General features: G+C 50.9%; 5 protein-coding genes across 5 annotated transcripts; all 5 read right to left on the bottom strand.

Moving 5' to 3' along the window:
- Positions 1-59: 59 nt before the first annotated feature.
- AO090001000298 (putative GABA permease) lies at positions 60-1,762 on the bottom strand (the record flags this gene model as incomplete). Its single annotated transcript, XM_001818785.1, has 3 exons — positions 60-966; positions 1,029-1,589; positions 1,659-1,762. 3 exons carry the CDS (start codon positions 1,760-1,762, stop codon positions 60-62), a joined length of 1,572 nt encoding a protein of 523 aa, XP_001818837.1.
- A 2,052-nt stretch (positions 1,763-3,814) lies between these two features.
- Positions 3,815-5,704, bottom strand: AO090001000297 (uncharacterized protein; the record flags this gene model as incomplete). Its single annotated transcript, XM_023234487.1, has 1 exon — positions 3,815-5,704. The coding sequence occupies one exon, from the start codon at positions 5,702-5,704 to the stop codon at positions 3,815-3,817; it is 1,890 nt and encodes a 629-aa protein (XP_023089607.1).
- Positions 5,705-5,788: 84 nt separating this feature from the next.
- Positions 5,789-8,290, bottom strand: AO090001000296 (putative jumonji family transcription factor; the record flags this gene model as incomplete). The annotated part of the gene is made up of 5 exons (XM_023234486.1): positions 5,789-6,846; positions 6,900-7,478; positions 7,632-7,819; positions 7,879-7,976; positions 8,039-8,290. The coding sequence occupies 5 exons, from the start codon at positions 8,288-8,290 to the stop codon at positions 5,789-5,791; spliced, it is 2,175 nt and encodes a 724-aa protein (XP_023089606.1).
- Positions 8,291-11,227: 2,937 nt separating this feature from the next.
- AO090001000295 (choline/carnitine O-acyltransferase) lies at positions 11,228-13,820 on the bottom strand (the record flags this gene model as incomplete). The annotated part of the gene is made up of 4 exons (XM_001818782.3): positions 11,228-11,355; positions 11,405-13,336; positions 13,392-13,421; positions 13,493-13,820. The coding sequence occupies 4 exons, from the start codon at positions 13,818-13,820 to the stop codon at positions 11,228-11,230; spliced, it is 2,418 nt and encodes an 805-aa protein (XP_001818834.3).
- A 1,990-nt stretch (positions 13,821-15,810) lies between these two features.
- Positions 15,811-17,745, bottom strand: AO090001000294 (CAP domain-containing protein; the record flags this gene model as incomplete). Its single annotated transcript, XM_023234485.1, has 4 exons — positions 15,811-15,881; positions 15,943-16,232; positions 16,287-16,376; positions 17,714-17,745. 4 exons carry the CDS (start codon positions 17,743-17,745, stop codon positions 15,811-15,813), a joined length of 483 nt encoding a protein of 160 aa, XP_023089605.1.
- Between the last annotated feature and the right edge of the window lie 1,058 nt (positions 17,746-18,803).

Here is an 18,803-nt window from a genome sequence, read left to right as displayed (position 1 = left end):
CATCACATCGATCGTAATTAAAAAAAAAAAAATAAATAAATAAAAACAAGGGTTAATAATCACTTCTTCTCACCCATCGCAGCCTCATCCGGATACGCATTTTCGGCATCAACAGCCTTCCCCGGAATGACGTCGGCCACGTCGTCGCCCGTGACAGGCGGTCCCGTGAAATGTTTCCTCGCATACCCGACATACCAAGTGATGCTAATCGCCGCAAAGCCAGCAAAGACCACACTGGCATAATTCATACTCGACGCATCGACCGGCAGCGACACAGGCATACAGAAGAGCACCACGGACAGAACAATCCAGCAGATGGTGATGATGTTGATCGCATAGCCGAAGCGACCCAGCGAGAAGGTCGATTCTTTGACGGCCTGGCGGCCACGAATCACGTTGATGAGGATGGGTACCCCGTATGAAGTCGACAGGCAGATGGTGGCGACACCCGTGAAGGAGTTGAAGGCGGCCGTGGAGCCGAAGTAGATCAGACCCAGGAGACAGTCGATGACGGTGGAGAGGAGGATGGCGTATACGGGCACGTCGAGGCGGTCGTTGACCTTGCGCCACATGCGGAATCCAGGGATGGCGCCGTCGCGGGCGAAGGCATACGTGCATCGACTGGCGGCGGTTAGGGCTCCGATTCCTGCGAACATGAGGATGCCCAGGATTAGGAAGAGAAGGCCGAAGCCGCCCCCGGCGGATCCGGTCACGGTTTTGAAGATCAGGCCGATGGGCTGGCCGCTGGCGACGTTGAGTAGTGTCTTTACGTCGGGGAGTACGAATAGGATAGGGACTAGATAGACCACGCCTGTGATACCGGCTGCGACGACGGAGAGGACGATCGCTTTCGGGACCTCGCGGTGTGGGTTCTGTACCTCTTCGCACATAGCCGCTACCATGCCATACCCCGTTAGGGTATATGCTGCCTGAAGTAGGCCGACGAAGAAGGCCCATCCCGTTGGCCTGTGAGGTTGTCAGTATGTCTTCAAGGATGCCGAGACAACAAAGAAGTAAGGAAAGCGTACCATCCGCTCTGCGACGCATCATAATGACCAAAAACATATGCACCGTCGTTGCGATGGTCCGCCATGGACAGGAGCGTAATCAAGATGATGACCACGCTCGCCGCGGTCCAAAAGATGCACACCTTGTTGATGATATCCAGCCATCGGGAGAAGAAGATATTGACCATCGCGCAGAACCAAATCACCGCCCAGAACATGAGGATGGTCTGCCAAGCATTGGCCACGAAATCCTCGTTCCACAACGAGATAGCACTGAGAATCAACTGTCCCCCGGAGAAGGTAATGCTCAGGGTGACCGTCCAATTTCCCACCAGTGTCAGCCAGCCATCCACGAACGACATCATCGGGGCCCATTCCTTCGTCGATAACATGGCGCTCCAGTAGTAGACACCTCCAGCGGTCGGGTACACAGCGCAGATTTCGGCGAGGGAGGCGGCAATACCGATGGAAATTAATGTGACGAGGACCCAGCCCCAGATGATGCTCACACATTGGCCGTCGGTGAGTGTGATGTACAGGGTGGTACTGAGACCGAAGGGTGCAGCCATAATGGCGAAGGAGCTGAGAGATCGTGTTAGTTGTCATTGATGGCAGAGAAACATATCCAGAGCAGTTCAGGTTAGCACATACAGACCGAGGATACTCAGCATACTCAAGTTGCGTGGCAATTCACTCTTGTAGCCCATCCTGGCCAACGCCGCATCGGCGTTGGCATCGGTGGAATTTTGACGCATGATTGTGGGAGTTAAGAGCTCTGAGACACGGGGCAGGTATAGAAGGAATCCAGAGTCATCACGAAAGGGTCAATAGGGTTATAGATAAGACAGTAGGTTAGTAGTCAGACCAGCTCCTACTAGCACTGCTACCTCAACTATCCAGGCCAGGCTCGGACCGGGGAGCGGAGGCATATAAGTAGTGGTCCGTATAGCATCCATGACAGGCTTGCATCACCAAGAGTCCGGGGTACTACACGAGGACAGGAACCTTAAACACCTCCACTTGGAGTCTTGGATTGTCCCCTCACGAGCCTAAAACTGGTTGGATCGACTGATAAGCCAATCCGGTGTCGGACTAGCGATGGGCGGTCCGAGACCGCGCTGATAACCGTGGGATTTATGAAGCGTTCTGCACGAGGTTAGTTATCATTAGACCTGCTAAGCCCTATCCTTTGTGCTTATCTTGGATGGCCGGATAGCCAGATACCACCATGACGCATATCCCTCCTCCTATTCTTCACTAGAGAGCAGGTTAACGAAAAGGGGAACTTACCCCTAGCATCAGACCGAAACATCAAACTGATTTGTACGGTACATGTACCTTGGTCTGCCGCTCCACTGCATGACATGTCTTTGCATAATGTAACATTCCTCCGTCTGCAAGGAGACACCACCGTCGGGGCGTGACGAACGGTAACTTTAATTGACATCTTTCACCCTCGCATAGAACGTCAGGCTTGATCTGTTCCCATGTACTGCGTGTGGGTACCTACGTAGGGTCTGGACCAAATGACGTCCGATTGTTGGATGACAGTAAGCTACGTAACCTTTGGCCACCACAGCGACAGAGAGGAACCCCTCGTATTCAGGAGAAAGCTAAGGAACCAGCGTCCTGTGGTCCATGCGGTGGAGTACAACCCCAACCGAACCACTCTTGCCTCCCGAATTGCGGGGGATTCAAAAGGTGGTTCAGAAATGGTCCGTCACTAGAGCGGAACCCTCACTTGACTGCCAGTGCTTATATATATTTATCCTAAATATACGAGTCACTACAACCGGGCACCCCCATCTATATATTTTTAACATTCCATTCACAGCTATCATTCCAACATACATGTATCTGCGAGTGTCACTCTGAAAGTGACGGCTGCCACATCCGATGACTGTCCTGTCTGCTGTTCTCACTCGCGAGAACAGAGTGCCGTCCATCAGTTCATGGACCACTTGACCTTCAGTCCGAACGAGACCATGGTCGGGACAAAGACAAGGATGAGCGCCAGGGAAGAAGAGAAGAAAAGGTGGGGGGTTGTCCGGAAACGAAAGGAATGGGAGGACACCGTTGAGGGATATGGAAACATCCGAGCGTGGTGAAACACTGGGAAATTGGGGGGGTATCAAACAAGGGGCATGACGTGTATAGGATTATAGAAACAGGACTTGCTCGGGAATTTTGGAAATATGGCTTTTTTCTTTTTTTGCTTCTTTTGAATCTCTAGCGTACGGGAGGTCCGCAGTCCAGGGCGAAAGTAGGCCCAGTATCTTCGAGGAAAAGTCGAAGTCCCGAAATTCCACAAGGGAAAGCAAAGGGGGAGCGGACAGGGACAAAGCAAAGATAGACAGAGGGGGGAAGTAAGGAAGTGAGGAAGGAGGGGGAATGATGGGAGGTATCGTCAATAGCAGGCCGGGCGGGTCTTCTTGGGCGGGTAGTGGGCCAGTCTGGGCATCAACAACGGCCCTGCCACCTGGCGAGCGCTTCCCACCGCCACTTTGGAAGGATTCTCGACCTCCGTTATCCTGTACATCGGTCGCCTTCACCGTCAAGTAGGAAATAAATAGATAATATGACCACGGCCTCGTCGCAAGGTCTTAGCTGAGTCGTAACCAGCCAGCTATCGTCAAACTCCGTCGTGAAATAATAAGATCCAAGGGGGTCACAAAAGATGAAAATGAGAAAATGAAAACAAAAAAGCTGAAAACGCCCAGTCATGCAGTCGTCAATCAAATCGTTACATGGAGATGATGCTGTTATACCGGCTTGCAAGTACACAAAGTCGAGGAAGGTAGTTCGATTCAAGGACTAAGAACGTTACAGAGATCGTCTGTGGCGTCCATTCCAAACCCAGCCATGTCGACAGAATGCAAAGAGCCGGGACCTCGGCCCAAGGAGATGTCAGATGAGGCATAGTCGTGCTTCAACCGCTCGTGAGGTCCAAAAAATGGCCGAGTTTCTTCGTTAGGCGTATTGCCATCGCCTGCAGCCCAGGGCCCATGCTGCCAGAACCGTGTGTTGGCCTGCTGGTCGCCAAAGAGGTCATGATGGTCGTGATGTGTTTCTGGTCCGTGAGCGTTGTAATCGTTCGGGGATTGGAAGCGCAGGTGCGGACGACTGAAACTGGAACACGGAGAGTCCGCATGTAGTGGGAAATCCAGACCTGACAATGGCATGTCCTCGACTGTTGTTATGTCTATCGTTGGGTTCTCGGTTTGCTGGGCTAGTGCCGATGCGAGTCGGAGGTTAGATGCGGAGCTCTGGCGACTATGGCTTGCGGATCGCTCAATGGCCCGTTGGACAAAACTGCCACAGGTCTTTAGAATCTTTTCTTGGTCCTCCGGGGAAAGACTGGCGAAGTAGTCATTGGCCAGTGAGGGTTTAGGGAGCTCCGGCTCGCTTGGAGTCAGCCCAAACGTCTTCTGGGCATACTCGCTGAAGCCAGAAGGCATGTTGTACGGGGACTGATAGACGGTCGGTGACTGTTCCTGTTGCTGCTCTAGGTACGCAAACTTGCGAGGCAATTTGACAGCTGCAACACTGCCCTTGTGAGCACTCTCCTGCTTATTATTTTCCGTCTCCTTCTTCTGAAGCACATCGAGCCGGTCGCGGTGGCTGACAAGGGAGAACCGGAGCATCTGCAACAATCGGGTCACCTCTTCGGAACGCATATTGAGTGGCTGCAGGGGTAACAAGGTTCCGTCGGCGGCGCGAGGTTGGACCCGTTGTTGGGCCATGGCGAGTTCCAGCTTCTCGAGGCCAGTCGGCGGCGGCACGGAGCCCATGGGACCCAGGAGCGTCTCAACGACTAGCTCGGGGCTGACGATCGTATACCCGGCGAAGACATTGGCATGGTCGGTGATCTGGGCCAGGCGGCGACGAGCGATAAGCTCCCGAACATTGGCAAAGGTATTCGCGGGGAGATGGTGGCTGTGCTGCTGCTGCTGCTGCTGCTGTGATTGTTGCGGACTGTGTTGCTGCTGAGACAGGTGGTGTGATTGATGGGTCTTGGCGATCTGAGGGTACGGAGCATGGCGGGCAGATTGAGTGGGCAGGGAGCGATAGGCAGACGGCATCGCAGTACTAGCAGGAGGAGCAGCAGAGGAAGGAGTACGAGGAGGAGGGGCAAGAGTAGGTCGCTGCAGCAGGGAAGGGCGGGAGGCAGCAGCGGCGGCGGTGGCGGCAGCAGCAGCAGCAGGTGAAAGGTGGTGAGGAGGGGCAGTAGCATACTGAGGAAGATGGCGGTGGGGGTAAGAGGGGATCCGGGCCATCACGGCGCCAAGGGACTTCACGCTGTCCAGGAAATTCGACCGCGGGTTGTGGACGGGCACGCTAGGGTTGTGCGTATATTGAGCCCTACATTCGGTCGATGACTGGCCCAAATAATACCAGATCTGGTCACCTTTGTCCAACTTGACCTGCACCGGTGGTGGGGCAAAGCGGTGATTAGTCGTGTCGACCGTCTCGAATTCGGCCCACTGATACGGAGATCGCCCATCGCCAAATGGATTGCCAACCACCGGCAGGGCCGATTCCAACTCTTTCCGGGCCTCGGGTTTCCGTGCTAAGTGGGCAGGGAGTGGTTTTGTTCCTGGTGCCAGAGGCGAGAAGTTGCTCCGCCGTACCACAAGCATCCACCGGTACGGTAACTCAATTACATCTCTAAATCGTGGAACAGGGGTCAGCGTCATGATTTCCAAATCAGGAAAATTCTAAACAACCACAACAAAACAAGTGTGTGTGTCAAGAAAAAAAAATAATAAGAAAAGAAAAACTTACCCTCGTGGCAGCACTTTGACCAGCAACGTCCGTTCCGCTGGTCGGTTCTCCAGCACCACAGCCCCATTGATCTCCTTGTCGGCCTGGAATTGCACCAAATCCCCTGCCACCATCCGTTGAGCCGATTCGATGAGCTTGCGGTCAAAATCGGGAGAATCGCCGCCCGTCATCCAGCTTGGCTTCTTCTGACGGTGATATTTGCATTTGAGGTCCACACTGGGGATTGAGTAATGAATGCCGTCATCCGCGATCACAGCAATCTCACCCTGCTCCACCTGCACTCCGGCTAAAAGCGCACAGGTGGCATGGTATGATCGCGTGCATTTACCGAAATTACATTGGAAACAAGCCCCTCGCACCTCACGGCAAAAGAGGCACTTGAGTCCCATGCGAGCCTTCGGGATTTTGTCAATGTCACACACCACTTCCTTGCCAGTCTCGTCACGGAGGATACTAGTCTCTTCGGTGTAGAGGGCACAACGCCGATGGGCGTGATTTTTCCCATCTTCGGTGGGCAATAGGTCCTCATAATCCAGGTCGTTGGGACACAGGACGCAAGGAATCTTCCGTGGGACGTGGACATTGACCCGCATGCGTTTCGCCTTGGTTGTATCACCGTCATGCTTTCGTTTCCGGCCACGGTTACTCTTTTCTGGGACGCTCCGTGGTGGGGTAAGGAGGTCGGAAGCACCCTCGAATTCATCTAGGTCACTTTCGAATTCAGGGTAGTATTCTGGTGTCGCCTCGCCGCGCAGCTTACGCTCAATCTCATCGACATCGATCCAGACGCTATCAGATTCGCAGTGGCACTTCTTGGCGACACGGCCGTAATCCAACCACTTCTCGGTCGCAAAATTGACCGACTCGGCACAGTTGTAACCAAGATTGTATCCCGAGTGATATCCGTATGGATATGTGATCACGAACTCGCCCTCGTAGTGAACAAGCCTGTTAACGGTGATACCGTACTGCGACTTGAGGAGACTAGGAGAAACAAGGTAAGTCTTATGGCGGAGGAACTGATCACAGTTTTTGGCGTCGCTGGGCCAGATACCTGGCTTGGTAGTCAGCATTTATTCATGGGTCCTTCAGGGTATGTAAACGTACTCTTCATAGCCTGTTCAAACTTAGGAGCATCTTCTTGTGAAATGCTATACCACTGTTTGGGTGCACCGAAATGGATATAGTTGATACTGTACAGATCAACATCTTCCAAATGCCAGGCAAAAGTAGCTTTCCACATGCCCAGGTAGAGGTATGCGGTGTTAACACCAGGTACTTTCTGGCCCAAGACATCCAACAGATTGGGCAACCTGGCGACGTTCCAAGAGGTTGTGATGTTCTCGTCGAAAAGAGAGCCAGGCATATCCGCGCCATACAGCGGATTGTTAAACATCAAGGACTTCCAGTAGGCGGTTTCTAACTCCTCACACCGTTCCTGCGTATATTCCTCGTTGTCATGGATGCGATAATCAAAGTCTTTGAAAGCCTCCTCATCCACGTAGTCAATCGCATCGCCTTTGTTGTGTTTTCTTCGGGAGGTGACCGATTTAGGTTGTCGCCCTTTCGGCTTTGGAGCGGGGAGAGACTCGCCGTCGCTCAACTCTTCCGTCTTAGCCTCGACAGGGTTGGATTCAGGAGACACGGGTGTGGGAGGGCCTTCAGGCTTGATTTTATCAATAGTATCTTCTGCAGGCTCTTCTTTCACTTTCACCTGATTGGATCGTTTGGGTGGACGTCCCGGCCCCGGGCGACGTTTCTGAGAATCAGGTCGGGCTGTCTGGGCTCGGGAGGAAGGGGGAGCGCGAGTGATTCGCTCCTGGTTGCGGCGTCTCTCACCTCTGCGGGCAGGAGGCTGATGGCTACTTTCTTCGCACAATCCTTTCCACTGAGGGAGGTTGTATGATCTTTGTCGCTCGATGTTCGCCTGGGTATAGGTTCCATGTGATCCGTGGAATTCCTGCATAATCGGGTTCTTCACACGGATTTTCTTGACGGCTTCGTCGAGGGCTGGCAGGGAGTCGGTCCTAAAAAGAGTTGGTTGGCAATGGCCCTTGGAGAGATAATCATCGTAGAGAAGACATACCATTCCTTGGGAGGAATAACCTTGAGAATTCCAGACCGCATGCCATATTTCTCAACTTTATTAATGAATGATTGGAAGTCCCTGAATTGGTCCATCGTCTAGGCCCCATCGTCAGTGACATCATCAAAGCACAGTGACACTAGAAGAGGGCAGCACTCACCGGCTTGAACACAGGGATCTTGCCGCCGCCGTAATAGTGGTCTGGTTCGATGTCCTCCTCTTCCTCCTCTACCGATGCGGCCTCTGGCACACCCACAGCATTAGGATCGAGCTCCAGATCCGATAATTCAGAAGGAACACCATCCGGAACTTCTTTCTTGCCGTTGGCGCTATGGGGGGGAGTGATCGAGGCGGCGGCCGTCGCAGGACCCGCGACAGATTCGAAAAGGGGTTGATCAAGCGCTGTCGCCATCATCTCAAGCACGATGGAAAAGACGGAAAAACGACTGTTCGGATTTCGATATGGGTGCCGTCGTCGGAAAAAGCGACCGCTGATCGACGGCGAAAAAGAGATTCCCAGCGGTCGGGGAACAAGGCGCTAAGGAGAAATAGATGTCTGCTCTTCTGTGGCGATGTTATTATCGTGAAGCGCTTCCTTCTGATCAAGATTGTGCTTGGAAGGATTCACTTCAGAAGCAGCCGAAAGGAAAGGGGGACGGATAAGTGAATGGAATGTGTTCAGGCGGGAGTGATGTGATAGTTGATCCGAGCTTTTTAGAACGAATTGCCGGGTATATCAAAAGACAATCACTGTCGGAAAGTCATAAAAATGGATAGATCACGGGGAAATGATAGGTAACAAGCAGTTACATAGATAAAGGAGAAGATTGGCAAGTGGATGATGCGATCGATATCACCAGCATCGGGGAAGGTCAAGCAAGCAAGCAAGCCCCTCCTCCAGTTTGAGGGATTGGAACGAGAAGATTTACCGTGTTGCAGGACCAAGAAGCAGCAGATGCTCAGCAACGAGGGCGCTAGTTCGCCAGCGATGCAGAGGCAGGATCTTCTAGTGGGAAAGCGATGGGGACGCTAAAGGCAAGAGAGACGCAGAAGGGCAGGGACGGGCAGGACCAATACAGCGGCGCATCGGACGGTCGAGTGTGGACCCGGCCAAAGCACGATGGTCTGACTATGCGACGCTGTGGTAGGCTGCAGGAAGGGTGGACACCCTTTAAAACAGGTTGAGATGATTATTGGAAGGAAAGTGTAGGGTGATGGGCGGATGAGCAGCCTGAGCGCCTGAAAAGGACTTTTAAGGCACCAAGCTAGCCGATGGCCTGAGCCTTGAGAGTAACCTTGTCAAGTAAGGCCAATACCTCTTAAGGCTAAGGCAGGTAAAGGAGGTAATTTTTCCAGCCGCCGAGAGCAGATCACCGTACGTCTCCGGTCGTCGGAAATAAACACAACCAGTTGAAACAAAGAGAGAGAGAAAAAAAGTCACCCTCACTTACCAGTATCCAAATAAGCTGTGGAAGGATCGATGGTATGATTCCAATAATTTAAACGAGGAAGGATTTGACGATTCTCAAAAAGAAAAAAAAAGATAATTAACAAAGAAGATCCGTGACGCAAGGATCCATATACAAATGTTAGTTAGTTTGTAGGGAGCTGTCCAAGTGGATGGAACACTTCCGCCAAAGCGACGGAATCAGCGGTCGCCAGAGGGATCACGTGCGCCACATGACTTGACCGAAGAAGTAATAGTACTGGAGGAATGGTCAGATACTACGCGGGATCCAGACTACACTAGGCGGTAGCCAGCAGCACGGCAGAGGCTGTGCAATCAGAAAACATTCACAAATGATATCTATCGACTCAACCATCAATCAGTAACGTTTCGAATTTGGAAACTCGGATACCGGCGGACCGGCAAGGGAAACTTACCGCTAGATACATCGATGAGACAGTTAGAAACGCATTAGAAGGCGACTAAATCAGTTCGTCAAGGGGGGTCTGATCGGTTGGTGGAGGATATGATCTCACCGACTGATTCTTTGATTGGAGAGAGGTTAATTAGCCGGTGGTAAAAGCGGCTGGCTTTTTTTTTTTTTTTTTCTTTCTGGTCTTTTTCTTTTTTTGGCAAGATTGGCTGCATCGATAGGAAGACGATGGAGTACCTCATTGAAAATAAACAAATGAGTGGCCTGATAGCGAGACGCGTGCATAGAAGAAATTATTATTCCGGGAGTACATTCTCCCACAGCATCCAAACTAGATAATCTACTTGATACAAAATCTGATACCATCACCGGACCTGTGCCTGAGGCCATCTCAGAAACAACTCATAACCATTGACTTACAGTGACAAGTAATACTCGCTGTACTCCATACATACAGTATGTACAGTGACTTGCAGTTGCAGTAGCCGCATCTAACCCAAGGGGGAAAGAAAAGGAAAAAAAATATTAAAGTATAAAAGGGAAAAAAGACGTATCATGTACAACGCATCAATTCACTCACCAATAAGCCACTAAGCCTGCGGAGATCAACAGAACAACTCACGAAATGCCCGTTATATTTTCGATTGTCTATTCAATACCCCATATTGACCAAGACATATTACAAGTACATATATGCATATATCTCTAGTGTATGACTTGCACATGCATATTCGTGGCAGACGTGGAATGTTTATCCAAGGGCTAAGACAATATCAATGTTGTAATATATATATGTGGAATAGACGCCTTTTACAAGATCATGACTACAAAAACAACAACACCAAAAGTGTTATGTATTCTTTACCTACATATATTGATCATTATCTGGACTTGCCTTGCATGCTATACGCTATCTCCTAGATTGAAGCCATGACTGCACATATCGCTGGGTGGATACAAAGCAAGACACCACGTTAAGGTACCGCAAACAAAAAGTGGAAAAAGAAAAATAAAAGCAAGACTGCTTTCTGGTAATTACGAAGATGCTGTTATGTAAGTCCACGAATCTACGACGATTTCAATTGAACACTGCGATGGTCGTTTCCGACCATTGTCCGTTGGGCAGAAAATCGGTGGCGTGAACACAGCGGATGGAACTCCATGTTCCTCGACGTTTTCGGTATGCGGCAGGCCAAATTCTGGTTGGCTCATTCTTTATGATTAATAATATTACCTCGCAGAAAGTTTTCTCTCACAGTGCATTCCTGACAGTGCATTGAACTACGAGAAATGACTCAGAGCATGATATGATTCTGAACATACAACAGCTACTTCATCACATGATTAGCATCAAACAAAACTACGAGGACTAGTTTTGAAGAACAAGTAATCGCATTGGTATCTCGCTCTAAATGTGCATATCGTAGATTCTCAACAATACATAGCCAAAACTCCCAAGGCAGAAAGAATCAGTACTCATTTAGACGTAGTTTCTTGCCAACAAACCGACGTCGTTCGGGTTTCTCTCCGTTACGCTCTCGGTCTGTATTCAAGCCTTTGAGTGCATGCAATAGCATTCCGGCATCGAAGAACCCGTCTGATATACTGTTAGTATCTGTTAAATATTGATTGAGTCAGGAACTTACATCCACCCATGCCGTCGTCTTCTATTTCTCCGCTGTCGGTCGTTGGCGTATCGGCACCCCGGCGCACTGCCCCAGGATCTCCCCGGACGAGCCGGCCCCGACGGTGATCCCCTTGGAGCCGCTCGGCGATGATCTCCATTTCCCGAGCCCGACTGGTTCGCGGACTGGCCGTCGTACGGTTGGTGGCGCGTAGCAGCTTTCGGATTTCAAACAAATACGATTCGAGTGTGTACAAAAATCGAGCGGTCTGACGGTGCTTGGACGAGGCGCAGAACGAGATCGAGTCATCTTTGATGATATAGCCAATTCCGAAGCCATCCGCAGACGTTGGACCGAAGCCAAAATGCCGCAGACATGGATTTCCGCAGTTTGAGGTTGACAGTATAGTATTGTTGATCTTGTCCCAACCGGGGTCACTGAAGAGTGCTGGCGTGGGTGGCGCTGGGCGAATCGCACGCAAGCCATAGCTGGTCGTGGAGGAAACGCCGTCATCCGACAACGGAGACTTGGGTGAGTCAATGGTAGAGCCATTCTCAACAGGGCTAGAATAGCCGTTGGAACTGCTTACAACACTATTGCCGGAGGAGGAAGAGCCTTCCTCAAACGACCGCTGCCAGAGGCAATATAATGCATAGAGATGTCGATCCTGTCCCTGTCCCTTGGAGCACTCTTTTGTAGTAGCGGTGTGTTTTTCGGTCGCCTTCTTCAAAGCCTCTACCTTCTGCTCTGCTGGATTCTCTCCCCAGAATGTCTGTACAAAATTGGCGCATTCGTTGGTGACCGTCCGTATCGCCTCCGTCCGACCGTGCAAGAAGAATTTGGTCATCGCTGGCTCGTAGGTGTTCTCCAGACGGCCATACAGCCCGTAGTACGCAGCTTGAAATGCCATCTGCACGAACGCATCTGGCGAGAACCCCATCGACGTGATGAAATTCTTACCAAACCCTTCGAATTCAAGCACGCGGAACTCGTGCTGCTTGAGAAGGTCGGCGAGATGGGATTCGGCGAACCGCAGGGCAATACTCAGTTCAGGAAGCATGTCCCACTCTAGCTTGCGGGGCGTCGTGCTGACATTGCCAAAGCTTCGGGGATCACGCTTGGCCGGATCGGGGCTGTTGCTTGCCCACAGAGTGGGCGCTTGTCCATTGATAGTTTTTGCGAAGCGAAGTATCGTATCTGTGTAGACGTCACTGGCAAAACGCAGCACCGTATGGCCGTCCACACCGGTATGCTCAAAGTTGATACCGGCGCTGCCGTTCTGGCACACAATGATCTGGAGCTTGTCATACCACCGATTGGTACAAGTTCCGACCTGCACACCTTTCACCACTTCACTTGTACCGCATAGCATATTGGCACAGAGATCAGACGTATTGCTCGGCTCAGTATAATCTAGACAGAGAACAAAGAGCGCTGTATCAACAATGTTCAGACATTCTGCGTTGTTTGAGCCTTCGTCCTTCGTTAAGATATCCCGTAGCCCAGACCACACTTTGCGGTTTTCCGTACTGAGGACACCCAAAGCTCCCTTGGCAGCATCCTGGATTGGGGTCTGTTCCGCATCCCCAATGATCACCTGCAGGTTAAGGGCAATGTCCTTCTCAGTCATAATCAGATCATTGTTCTCGTCGAGGACATCAAACCAGTAGAACTGGCCCCGGCACATGACAACAATGTGCTTGGCGTGGGGGTCCTGACTGATAACGCATCCATTTTCGGTGGGCAGACGTGCTGTTCCGAATAGTCGAGAATATTGATACATGCATAGTGGCGTCCCTCTAACGGTGTCGGGCTCGAGTTCTTCCCTCCTCACCGCTCGGACAAAGCTGAGGGCCGATACAACAAGCGATGCTGCTCTAGTAACCTGGTGATTCCTGGCAGGTGTGGGGTCATCCTCCAGCAAGAAGAATGGGTTGAGATTCAAAACGACCGCTGTTAGAGTCAGTATGCTGGAACCCAGATAGTTTCTGTACAGGGCAATTCTTACGGCTGTCGTAGTTCAGGTAAGAATCATACCCTGAGTGGCAATATTAGTTCTCATCCGATTTAGCAATGTAACACCCTCGCTCCCTTCCCGGATACACTTACAAAATTGCTCAATATAGCTGGTCTTCGAAGACGCATAGTTCTTTAACTTCTCTTGAAGAATAGGGCCGTCCGACTTGAGAAAATCTTGTACAGAGGCCTTTGTTTCTTCCTGTTCCCTCGGCGTTTGTAATGCAGACAGGGCCTCAATGTATTTCTTGCATGTGCTCTCTAAATCCGGGATAGGAAGTTTCGGGAGAGAGTCTTGGTTAGCGAACGTGGACCCTTTCTTCTTCGGCTGTTCTGACGCGACGCCTTGGCCGTTCACGCCGTCCACGGAAGTAGGCTTGATCTTAGTCTCCATGGTAGGCTGAGAGCGAGGGGTGGCCATAGCGTCCAATAGTGGCTTTGGGGCCGTGAAGTGACGAACTGCGACAGACGAATAAGACATCGTGTCAGTAAGTGGTATTCAGTCCAGAATTGATCAACTAAGCGTAGCGACAAGCGAGGAAGGTAGGAATGGACAGTAGGCGCAAAGCGGTGCGATAGAAGTAGTGACAATCTTGCAGGCAATATGAGGGCATGGATTCTGGCTAGTAGCGCATGACCAACCCAATCACGGGATAGTAACTAACAGCAGGTCTTGACGAAGATAAAGGCAATTTAACAGTAACTAGTCTCAGAGAAACTATGGGTATGAACAGGAGCGAGGGGGAAATATAATATAAATAAGGACTATACAGGATAAGAGCACCCATTCTATAGCCCCGCTGTGCGGAAGAACGACAGGCGCGGGGAGAGCATGTGCTCGGGCGCCGGGCTAAGGGAAACCAGGGCCTATGGAATATGGACGGGGAAAGGGACGCGTACAAGGTACCAAAAAAGTAATGGCAAGAGGAACAGTCAAAGCTCTGCTAGCCGGATCAAGTACGGTAGACCGCTGTCGCAGGCGCAAGCGTCGGCTCGCTTGGGGCAAAGGTGGTATCGGAGGAACGGATGAAGAAGCTTAGTCGATATAGTAGCTCCGCGATGCGCCAAGAGATATATAGAACGAGTGGGTCGCAGTCGCACAGACGAGCGAACAATTGCCTAAAAACCACAAAGTTGAAATTAACACTAATCACCAGTTGAAGGCACTCGGTATATTCTTCTTCGATCCAATGCCTCCGATACGGTCGCCGTAATCTTCCTAAACCGGGTCTGTCGTCATACAAAAGACCCGAGTGGGGTTTGACCAGAGGCGGAGCGACAGAAGAGCTACTGTCTTGTCTCACAAACTAGGAACGGAATTGTGTATGTCGAGAATTGCGTGTATAGCCAATTGACACGCCACATATGACAGTTCTGCGACGGTGACAGTAGGCTATCACTGGCAAGTGAAGAGCTTGTAGATCTAAAGTGTCAGATTAATGATCCGTCCGAATTGACGTCGTATCGCCAGATTCCAATTCGAGTGGCAATCTTCAGCAGCCACCCTAGGGCCAAGGTTAGATAGGCTGCACCACTGGCGTCACAGTGGAAATAGGCTCTGAGGCGTGCTGCTGATTTGCAACCCGACTAAGACGGGGATACTCTGCCCGATGACGTTTCGGACGAAAGGAGCTGGCTGGGGAGGTCGAATGTGCAGCAGCTATACTTCTGGTTGCGGGGAACTTAATCTCCAACGGGCCGGTCACGTGGAGCTCGATTACTTCAGCCCAACCGTTCATTGGTTGCACTACATCTGTCAGTGCCATGGCCGCAATCGGCGATTCGAATGGGTTCTACAAGTACGGTCTACAATCCGCAGGAATCATACTCGTAGGAAGTCTCATCATTTAGTTTTTGGTCATCAAAAATGCTCCACCAAGACGCTCATATGCATACATGAAAGCACAAACGGAGAAGCGAAGAAAGATGAAGAATCGAACGATTCAAATGTTGCCATTGGTGTACCATGACGGGGCAAAAATCAATATTCACAGAGAAGGTAAATCAAAAATTCCACCACATCGCATGGCCTGCGCCTCAGTACCAACTTGACTGTTAGACTCCCGATGGCGGATACGATCATGAGCTTGGCGAGTGGGCGCAGACAAACGTGATGTGGTCTCGCAGAAAAACCGAAGGAGACAGGGAGAAAATTCAAATAGAAGCAAGAAACTGACAATTGCCAGGCGTATCTCCATTGGTGAGTTTCATAAGTTTCACATCTCGCGGACGGCTGGTACAGGAGAGCATCTGTGCACCCATTGATTTGGCAAAGTTCATCTAATCTGACCATAGAGCGGTTCCGCATACCCGACCCCATCGATTCAATCACTACCCTGGATCGGAATCTTTGCCGCTGCGTGCACAGACAGATCTCCCGTCACAGTCGAGGCGAAAACAACTCTCGAAATTTAAGAAACGACATACATGGCCTGTCCAAGGGGACGAAGGACATTGTCGGCATACTCGCCGGCATAGTTTCCTAAACTATTGTCAGGATTGCTGGGGTTCACAGACGGGATACAAGGGTGGCTATCACTTACCGGCCGGGCTGTAGTTGCAAACAGTGAAGGGGACTGCGACGGACGAGTCAACGTTACCAAGACTGTTGCAGGTCACGGTAGCGCAACCAACGTGGGTGGTACCCTTCCACACAATCTGGGAGAAGTGGCCCCAAGCATCGAAGTTGTCCATGCTGGGGTTAGCCTCGCCATACAGGGCCTCGAAGTAGCCCATCTCGTTGTTGTACATCAGGTTGGTGATCATCTCTCCAATCTTTTCCGAGGAGACACCATATCCAATGTTCTGGCCATACCCACCGCCATTAATGGTGCTAGAGAAACTGTTAGTACATTTAACACCTAAGAAAAAGCAGGGGTACTCTTACGTGTCATGCTGGTAGACGCATCTGGCGGCGAGGGTCTGGGCGCTAGCTTCCAAAGAGGCATCCCACTCAAGAGAGCTGGCGGAGTGGTTGCTGCGGTGAACATTGTGGTTGTACAAGACGGTTGACTGGTAAGCATTCGTGGCAGTAGCGCCGCTGGCACTGGAGGTGGTGCTAGCCAGAGTGGTGGGCTGGGCAGCAGAAGAGGTCCAGGACGAGGTCCACGCGGAGGTCCAAGCAGAGGTCCAGGCAGATCCTTGATCGGCCGCAGCAGCAGCGGTTGTTGGCTGCACCTCGGCGGTGGGCTCTGCAGGCGCAGGAGCGGAAGAAGTAGCCGGGACTTCAACAAAGACGGCGGACGAGCTCTGTTCAACCGGTGCCGGTGCAGGCTCCACACTCGCGACGGGTTCCTGGACGGGAACGTAGGTGGAAGAGGAAGCGGTAGCAGCAGGGGGCACAGGTGCGGTGATGGTAGTGGTCACCGTGACGACCGTCCAGTCTGTAGTGTAGGCCCGCTTGTCGAGAGGGTTGGCCATGGCACCGGCCGCGCAAAGAGCGCCCATCAGCAAGGAAGACCGCATGATGTTTGGTTGGGGACGATTGATTGGTCTTGTAGGTGGTTTGCGAGAGGTGTTTTCACAGGTCAACTGCGTTCGATCGAGAAAACGACTTCTCCGGGAAGCTATCCGACCGAGTAAATGAAATGAATGGAGAAAATACGTCCGACAACAGGCAGATCGACTGCGATTGGACTGAAGGGTCAGGGGGTTTGGAAAGGAAGGTTGTTTGGGAGTATGTACGCTTTTCCGCCTAGGTCAATATAGACAAAAGAGTGACAGCCTTGGGAGACACTTTTTGAAAGAGTGAAAAAAGTGTACCAGAGGCGAGGTAGATTTGGAAATGCGTTGAGAGACCAGCAATGGGGAACAAAAGAGAAGGGTGGCAAAGGATGTGGAGGAAAGAAGTGATAATATAGTGGTAGCGCGCGAGACGGCTGTGATGAAGCGGACTAAACAACCGTCGATGGGGACCTTAATCACGGAAAGGAGAGTCGAAGGCCCCTCAACGGGCGTGGTCGCTCTTTCCAAGTGGGGCCGCGCGATCTGGGATAATTAAACACAAATTAAATGGGCTGGAGAGAGAGCTTGGCTTTTTGCGATGGTGATTAAAGGAGAGTTCTAGATGGGATCGTAGTTGAGAAATATGTCTGAGGAATCCAACCCAGCATCCTTTTGACGTGTGATTAATGACCCCGGTGATGTTGTCTTTATTTCCTTTTCCTTTTTTTTTTTTTCTTCTTTATTTCTTTGAAGATCGGTAACGAATTATTAGAGTTTTTGATTTTAGTGGACAAGAAATTGAGGAAAGAGTCGGGGGTTTTCTTTATCCCCTGATTATCCTCCCAACCACCAAGTCCAATTCGTACATACCGGAGATCATCTGGAATAGTGTCCCGACCCATCATCCACGACGAAATACATTCCTGTCGACCTCCTGAAAGAATCTCCCAGCCATGGACAGGATGTAACATTTACCTATCAATTATGAAATGATTTGGTGATGGCTTCTGTCTAATCTAATAAGATTCTCTGCAGATATTAAAACGAGATGACGGTGAATTTCCCCGTAACGCACGATAGACGATGTGTTTCTGTACCCCTGGCACACTCTAACCCCGGTCTGGCCAATCACCATGCCGAGCGGGTCAGGCACTATCCACCATTGGCTAAATTACGGTGGAGATTGCAGGCACTCGACCCCTGTAACCTTGGAGCAGCCTCCCCCACTAGTCAGAAAATGGAAGACGAAGAGAAAAAAGAAAAAAAAAAGAAGTGGACAAACGTAAGATTGATTCGTACCTTCAGCCCAAAGCCATGGAAATCGTGTAATTCTCATTTTCTGGGCAGGGCGGATCTCTCGATAGATCCATTGTCCGGTGGTCAATGGCATTCAGAAATACAATGGACTGGATGAAACCCAACATACCACGACTGGAGAGAACAGGAAAACGAACCGGTATAAGACGTGAAATTTAAGAAATAATTACTCCGTACAATACAAAATAATATGAAAAAGATTGAAAAAAAATCAAATCAGAGTTTCAGATGGTCAAACCCGTGAAACTGCATCGCCTGACCAATCCGATGCGCCACCCACGAGGACGGGCAAATGAACGGACCACCCTAACCAGGGGTAATTCTACGATTCTGCCACTCGCTAATGTTTCATCTTGCTGCCTCCTCGGAGATTTGCCCCATCTGCCCATCTTCCCATGGATATGAACTGTCCAGTGACGACTCGTGCTTACGTCCTGTCCCATTGTCCATACCACCACAGTCCACCCGGTCTCACCGGCTTTTCCTTGTCCTCGCTGTCTCGAGCAGTCCAGAACGCCTTGGGCTGTCTAGCCTAACGGGTCCCAAGTACCGTTGCCGAGTCGAGCCTCGCGAATTGAGTAATTTAAACAATCACCGTGGTCTTGGCTGATCTGTCATGATCTGTCAAGTGGCCGGTCTCCCG

Source organism: Aspergillus oryzae, chromosome 2 (assembly GCF_000184455.2).
Source record: "Aspergillus oryzae RIB40 DNA, chromosome 2".
NCBI lineage: Eukaryota > Fungi > Ascomycota > Eurotiomycetes > Eurotiales > Aspergillaceae > Aspergillus > Aspergillus oryzae.
This window is presented reverse-complemented; position numbering and strand designations above follow the sequence as displayed.